The 7,684-nt window shown below is 38.3% G+C and overlaps 1 protein-coding gene across 2 annotated transcripts; it reads left to right on the forward strand.

Moving 5' to 3' along the window:
- The first annotated feature begins 501 nt into the window (after positions 1-501).
- rtkn2 (rhotekin 2) lies at positions 502-6,817 on the forward strand. Of its 2 annotated transcripts, XM_077729984.1 has the most exons (13): positions 502-686; positions 1,319-1,518; positions 1,707-1,753; positions 1,872-1,925; positions 2,026-2,143; positions 2,666-2,866; positions 3,025-3,119; positions 3,390-3,496; positions 3,760-3,891; positions 4,137-4,308; positions 4,595-4,702; positions 5,329-5,518; positions 5,564-6,817. In XM_077729984.1, the coding sequence occupies exons 1-13, from the start codon at positions 510-512 to the stop codon at positions 5,958-5,960; spliced, it is 1,998 nt and encodes a 665-aa protein (XP_077586110.1). In that variant the 5' UTR covers positions 502-509; the 3' UTR covers positions 5,961-6,817. The 2 variants fall into 2 exon arrangements, with proteins under 2 accessions (XP_077586110.1, XP_077586109.1); XM_077729983.1 differs by having other exon boundaries at positions 5,329-6,817.
- The last annotated feature ends 867 nt before the right edge of the window (positions 6,818-7,684 follow it).

Consider the following 7,684-nt stretch of genomic DNA (forward strand, 5'->3'; position numbering starts at 1 on the left):
CACGCACGCACACGCTCATACACACGCGCTCACACACGCTCACACACGCACACTGACAGTCAGTCTGGGATATCAGTAGTTTTGTTTCACATTAACATAATGACGTCAGACAATGTCAGCAGAAAGGTACTTGTTGTGTTGACTTGTACGTGCCGGCGTGAAGGTCAGGTCGTTTCATTACTGTACTATAGTTGAATAACATTAAACACGTATTTTAGAATAATGCATTGCATAATGTTTCTCAAAATTGGTGTATAAAATTACGTGCACATAGGTAGTTTAAGTGTGCCATCTATCTGCCATTCGATACGGGTTATTAAAAACATTCAAAATCAATTGAATGTATACGTGTAAAACTTGTAGTCATCCAACAAATAATAGTAAATAGACACCGTCTGTCTGATATATTAAGAGAAAAACAACAACAACATTGTTTCAGTATTTATTATTAAATTTACGGTTGCCACGGTAAAGCAAATCGAACATCTCCCTGCATTTGAAGTTGCTGTATGGAATGTACACGCCCCCTCAAGCAGCGAATGAAAAACAACATGGATGATCAGCGGGACGTTCAAAATCCTAAACGAAACAAAAACTCCATCCTCGATTTATCGGGTAGTTCAGCAGTGGCCATGGAGATCAAAAGAAAGAAAATTCGACAAAGTACATTATTCCAGCAAAACGAGGTAAGATGGTGATGATCCAGTATTTCATGCTGATCTTATCGAGTCACGTTGACATGTCGGGTGACGCCCGAATTTAAATTGATCTAAAATATAGATCCTAAACACACAACAACAAAAAAAGTCCGTGCCTTAAAACCTGCAAAACAATAGAACGGATTTATATATGGTGTTTAACGTAAAAATCCGGCTATTGATAGAATGCCCCCCCACCCCTATTTTGAATTCAAAGCAATGCATTATAGTACCTGCCATAGTGTTCTTTGAACACTCAACTACTTGAAGAAATCCCTTATTTTAATATGCAAAGAAATGTGTTTTACTAAATAAACGAGCTATAATAATGAAATCTAGCTGCTTGAAAAATGCTGATGGTTGATTTAAAGATAAAAAAAATCACTTATCTATACAGATCCCCCTGGAAATATAGCCATTTCTCACATATGATGATGACCATAACCAATCAAATCTATTTTTAATATGCAATCAGTATAATTGCGCGGAAATCTGTTTCTAATGTTTTGATGACTTTTTCTAGTTTGTTGGGGACTGAGGAAACACATTTCTCTCAATATGATGTAACCCAACAGTGATCTTTTCCCACATCAATACATTTTCAAATATTCTCTTCCAAGAATGCCAGCATTGAAAAGAAGTTAGACTTTGAGCTGCGAATGCGAGAGGGCGCCTACAAGCTGCTGTTGGCCTGCAGTAACAGAGAACAAATCCTCAACGCCTCCAAGAACCTGCTGACCTGCAATGCTAGAATTAAAGCATACATGGGTCATATGCAGAAGACAAACGAGGAGTGGGATATGGCAGGAAAAGTCAGCAGGTACAGAGTAAATAAATAAATAATTTGTTCCAATAGGTGAAGATTGGGTTTTAAAAATACGGCAAATGTTATTTTTGTAGTTTAGGTGGGTGCATTTTACTCTTCAAACCTATTTGTTTTGTTGTAATGTTATGACCTTATTTTTGAAGTTATAATAATCTGTATGGGAAATAAATGCATTTTTGCAGAAATATAGAGGAACGTGTTCCCTGTAGAGGAACGGTTGCTCTGTCTGGTGAGTTAAATGTCACTTCTTTTTTCTGCCATCGCTAACTTATTTAATAGACAGTCACATTTTTCATTTAATCTTTACAATAGTTATTATTCAATACATTGCCTATTCTCATTGATAGGTCTTCGTATTCCCTTGATGTGGAAGGATCAAGATCACTTTAACAACAGAGGAAGTGAGGTTTTTGTTCTTGTTCTCATTCTTATTTTATAGTTATTTCTGGATTTTACTGTGTTCTGATCTTTGTGTATTAACATTGTGCTGATTTGCTTTAGGCTCGCGCCGTGTAGCCATCTTCTGTCTCATGAAGATGGGCTCCCAAGTGTTTGATACAAAGATGGCAGTGGTGGACAGAACCATCACAGATGTCTGCTTTGATGAAGTCGCTATCTTGTAAGTCCTTGTAGTGTGTTATACTAATCCATCAATCTTATATCTCAAAATGATCCATAGATGTACACAATTGTGTAGTTTGCGGTTCTTATATACTCCAATACCCATTCCAAATACTTCTGTATATCTTTCTTCAACCATCTATATGGCAGCAATTTGATCGCCACTTACACTAAAATGTCACTAGATGGCAGAATATACATTTAAGAACTTAACCCTGTTGAGCTATTCATTTTGTTGAGGGCCACATTAATATGCTAAGCTTGCTTTACTCATACAGAGAACACACTTCACACTATAATGCAACATGGAAGCATATTGCATGAAATAAGGGAGAAAAGTAAATAAAGATCGTTCTTTGTGGAAAAATAGCCACTCCAGATTTTACAAATCTCAACAGTATTACACTCATTTGGTTGCAGTATTCACATGTGCACAACTCTTCATCTCATATGCAATTAAATACAAAAAAAATATTGAATAATTTCTATGCATAATAAAATGCGTTTTTTTTTTTGATAGTCAAGATGCAGTTCCTGGATTTAAGCTGCGAGTAGAGCTGTGGAGTTGCGCCTTGGAGGAAGAGCTCAACCTAGTCAACACGCCAAAAAAGCTGGCTAAGAAGCTACGGAATTCATTAGGGAAGAGTGCAGGCAAGAAGCTCGGCCCTCTGCTAGATACTTCTGATCCTGACACATTCCTCCAGTCCAACCCAGTGCCGGTGTATGTATTGTATTACAAATACTGTCTTATTTGTCAAACCTACATTGAACGAGATCTCAGAAATATGCATGCTTTACAAATTCAGTTTGCTCATCAAGGTTGTTTAAATGAATGACAACAAGTGTGTTGAATAGCTTTATTATGTTTTTCTTTTCCAGAGGAGCAAAGTACACCCTCCTGGCCTACTCCACAATGAGACTGCCTGAGGCGGAAGGCAGCTTTCAGTCTCATTCACTGGTCGTCCTCCAAAATTGTAAGAAATACAAATATGCAAATTGTTTTCATTTATATACCTAAAATCTATTTCAACCCCCCAATACTTGTATCTAACCTGGATTAATAAAATCTGTCTTGCATTTTGCCCAATGAGTTAGTTATGAGTCAAAACAGTTTAATAGAGATTTGTCATGTATTGCATGATGGATGAAAAAGGCTACTTCTATACAGCAAAGTTATGAATATGTAGTTTTTCCCCATATTTTGGGGGTTCAATTGACACATTTGCCATTTTTCCCCCTATCAGCTGATTGGTCCTCCTGGCTTCCACTTTATGGTAACCTGTGTTGCCGCTTGGTGGCCCAGCCTGTGTGTATGACGCAAAGTGTGATGACCGGATATCTTAACCAGAAGGTAACCTCTATTTTGTTTGTTTTTCTTCCAAGTTTGGCCTGGTGATTAGACCTGACTTGCTTCTTATGACTTATTTTTCAATGTAATGATTTAACAAGAAATCGGAAGTATAAGCAGATAATAGAGAGACATAATATATTGTGGCAGACTGAATTAAGCCCATGAAGCTTTCGTTGAGTACCTATAATATTTTGATTAAGAATATATATTAAAAAAAAGAACTTGTTTGCTTATTTTCACTTTTCCTCCACTGGGTCCCCAAGCAAAGTATGGAGGGCTTTGAGCGCTATTGCAGATTCTATTGCATCCTGAGTGCCAGTACTTTTTCATGCTACTTCAGTCCCGAGGAGGTGGAGGCCAAAGTTCAGCCGACGCTCTGCCTGGCAATAAACAAGGTGATAAAATACAGCCCTGGTATTCACATGCAACACACTATACTTTTTAATTTCATGCTCGATGTTGTACGCTCATTAAAAATGAGTGCAATATTGCCAATGAAGGAGCAGGTTTGAGAAAAGAAAAAAAAGATTTTATGATTCGTAAGAGCTCTTCAACAAAGTGCTACTAGACCCTGTGATTATCATTCACTCGGCTACTATCTAATTGCAGCACAAGTTAATTATTTGTGTGATTCCTGCAGGACACCCGCATCCGAGTGATGGAAAAGCAGTCAGGTGGAAAAAAATCATCCAGGAGTCTTTCCATCATTAATCCTTCAGTAGAGGGATACCACATTGAGGTCTTCACAGCAGATACTAGGGAGGAGCTGGATGAGTGGCAGGATGCGCTTCATCAGCATATCTATGATCAGAGTGAGTATTCTTATTGTGGTGATGCTTGTTTACAGCATAAAGATGTGTTGCTGACCCACAACAAATAGTTCAAAATCCACAATAATGCTTACAGTTGTTTACCCTGCATATTGAATGCATTTATACTGTTCCTTTACAAATTTTACTGCATTTAAGACACCAATTTATTGTGTGTGTGTGTGTGTTCAGTGGTAGGAAAGGAAATAAAATAGTGGTGTGATACCTCTTAATGTATGCACTAGTGTGTCCAAATAAACACTTCTCAACATTGTGTATTGAACACCAGGTCAGTGGCTGCACTGCTGCCAGAAGCTCATGAAAATCGAGGTGGTGTCACCACGGAAACCGTCTCTCTTCCTCACCAAACAAGCTGACTCTGTTTATGATGAGCTCAGTGAGTGCTTTGTGTTTAATTCCTTATTGTTTATTTATAGAAAGTGCTGCAAACAAACGGCACCCATTTGTTGGAATATCTTTTTCACATGATTTTTATAGTGACAATGGTTTTACATGTGCCATTCTTGTTTTATTATGAGTTTTTTTTTAATTTATTTGGTTAAAACCTGTGTGCATTAGTTAATTTTTACCCCCAAAAGACTTTCAAACTTACAATTGACAACTTAATAGTTTGAATACATTTAGCATGTTTTAAATTCCAACTATCATGTTTTAAAAGTTATTCTTGCTGTCACAGATGCATTTTAAGTAAATCCCTTTTGTGGGTTTAGTCATGAGACATTTAGTACCTCTCTTAGTTCAAGCCATTACGTAAATGCTACTGGACAAAACTAAATGAATGAAAGTGCAAACCTAAAAAAATGTTTAATATGTGAAGGAACACAATCCAACATTACTCTAAGAAATCATTCTTTATTATTTTGGGAAAATGACTGTAATAGCAGTTTATTGTGTGACTCACAATAGTTATGAAACTATTTTTGGTGGGGAAGATAATAGGATAGTGGCAGTTGACACATGACCAATTATTTTCACATTTCAAGGCATTGCTGTTTATTTCAGGTATCAATTCTCCAGGCAAGTTGGAGAGCATCACCGACATCATCCATAGCAAGATCGAGGAGACTGACGGCCAGTTCCTGATTGGTCACCAAGAGGCCAGGCAACCTCCTATGTGGTCCACTCTGTTTGATGGCACCCACACGATTATACCACAAAAGGCAAGTGCTAATGTTCTGTCACAGAGTGAAACCTACCCACAAAAGGCAAGTGCTAATGTTCTGTCACAGAGTGAAACCTACACCCCATGTTCAAGCCCCAAGCCATGTTCTAGCTCCACGCCCAATAGTGGGAAGAAACGCCGTGCCCCACCTCCCCCTATGAGCCCATACACCACAGTTGCTCCTCCTCTCCGTCCTGAGAGACCTCCCCGGCCTCCTCCTCTCTCACACCTAGGGAAAGAAAACACTTCACGGCCAAAAACCAAAACGGGACGACCATCCCTGGATGCCAAATTCTCTGCCATCATCCAGCAATTGCAGCACAATAACAAACACGGAGCTCCCGCGCTGGGACGTAAAAACGCACCACTTGCCTTGCCTCAGGTTGACGATCAAGTCACTGATGCTCCTGCACCGAGGAGCAATTTGAGAAAGTCGTTTAGAGAGAGGATGAACTTCAAAGCCAACATATGATATTGAATGGTAATTACCACATTAACCTGTCGATTGTGCCACGGGGGATGGCATTTCAATTTCAGACGTTTGACATTTTCTACTGTGAATTAGTTAACAGGGCCAAACCGTAATAACAACGTGAAGTTGCATTTAGATGATTTAAATGAGCTCAGCGTAGCACAGATGACACTACAAGGAGTCTAACCAGAGGCAGCCATACTTTTTGTCATGACCACATTTCATTTGTTCACTGCTTGGAGGGAGAGCTCAAAATGTCATTTTGTTGAGGACACCAACTATAATGACCGAGTGTGTCAGAAAGGAATGAAATTTGGTGGATACATTAGAATAATGTAAAATGAATTCTCAGAGCTTTTAAAAATTCTCAATGTGCATTAATTAATTGCTAACTTGTTGCATGTACCTTTGGAATCTCTGATGATACTTTGAGGGCAGTGTGCTGACAGATGGTTTGAACTTTTTTAAAGATTTAATGAGAATCTTCTACCAGAAGAGAAACTTTACGACTGATGAACTTTTTTCATAAAACGCCGTGGATAATGTGAGCATTGCAATAGGATAGGAGATGTCATAGAAAATACTGTAATTTTCACAATATAAGAAACAATTGTGACCCACTTTTTAGGCATTTATTGAAATAAGGCTGAACAGTAAAAAGACTGAGTTACGTAATATAGTGTTTAGTATTTTTGTATTAATAACATTTTTATCAAATTTTTATACTATGTATTATAGTAAGTATTATGGGTGAGGTGAATCTGTAAAGCCAATTGTCAATGTATTGCTTTTGGCTCAGGTGGTTGCTTAATAATTGAATATCTTAATTGTATTAATTAAAGTAATGTATACTCCGATTATTATTATAGTTTTTTGTTTCTTTATATAATGGTGGCTTTTAAAATTCTAATTTCATTTATATCTCAACGTTCACCTAACATTTTTTAGATTAGGGGCTCAATTGTCGGTGTTTTTTGAGCTTCATGTGTGGAGTTTGCATGTTTTCCCCTTGCCTGCTTGGGTTTTTTTTCAGGTATTATCATTTCCTCCACATTCATAGTAGGCTGATTGGGCACTTGAAATCAGGGGTGGGCAGTCCGGTCCTTGAGGGCCACTGTGGGTGCAGGTTTTGTTCCAACTGATCCAACACAGACAGTTTAACCAATTAGATTTCTGCTGAAGTGCAATCCACTGATCGTATATCTAAAATACCAGATTGGTGGAATAGTTTCCTCTTATGAGTTGGAATGAAAACCTGCATCCACTACGGCCCTTTGTGGAATTATTTGCCAACCCCTGCCGTAAATCATCCTTGGCTTTGGAGTGTGAGCGTAAATAGTTGTTTGCTTGCTTTTGCCATGTGATTGGCAGGCCACCAATTCAGGGTGTCCCCTGTCCACTGGCTATAGTTTGCTTGGATGGGCTCCAGGGCCTTGACAACCCTTAAGAGGAAATGTGAGATGAAAAATGAATGAATACTCACCCTTGGGAACATGATTAGAAGTCATATATGCAGATGTAATAGTGGCCTATATGGCTGTTTCTCCTCAATGCCCATTTGATTTCCTTTTAAAACGTGTTTGAATTCTAAAATAATGGACAGCACTCAATTCATGACAAAACTGTGGTTTTAGTTATCGATCCTGAAGGGGCGAGAGGAATAAATAAGTGGAAGCACATGCTTCCCCTCTTGGCCTCCTGGTAGCAGTGTAGGACAGATAGAC

This window comes from Stigmatopora nigra, chromosome 12 (genome assembly GCF_051989575.1).
Source record: "Stigmatopora nigra isolate UIUO_SnigA chromosome 12, RoL_Snig_1.1, whole genome shotgun sequence".
Lineage (NCBI taxonomy): Eukaryota > Metazoa > Chordata > Actinopteri > Syngnathiformes > Syngnathidae > Stigmatopora > Stigmatopora nigra.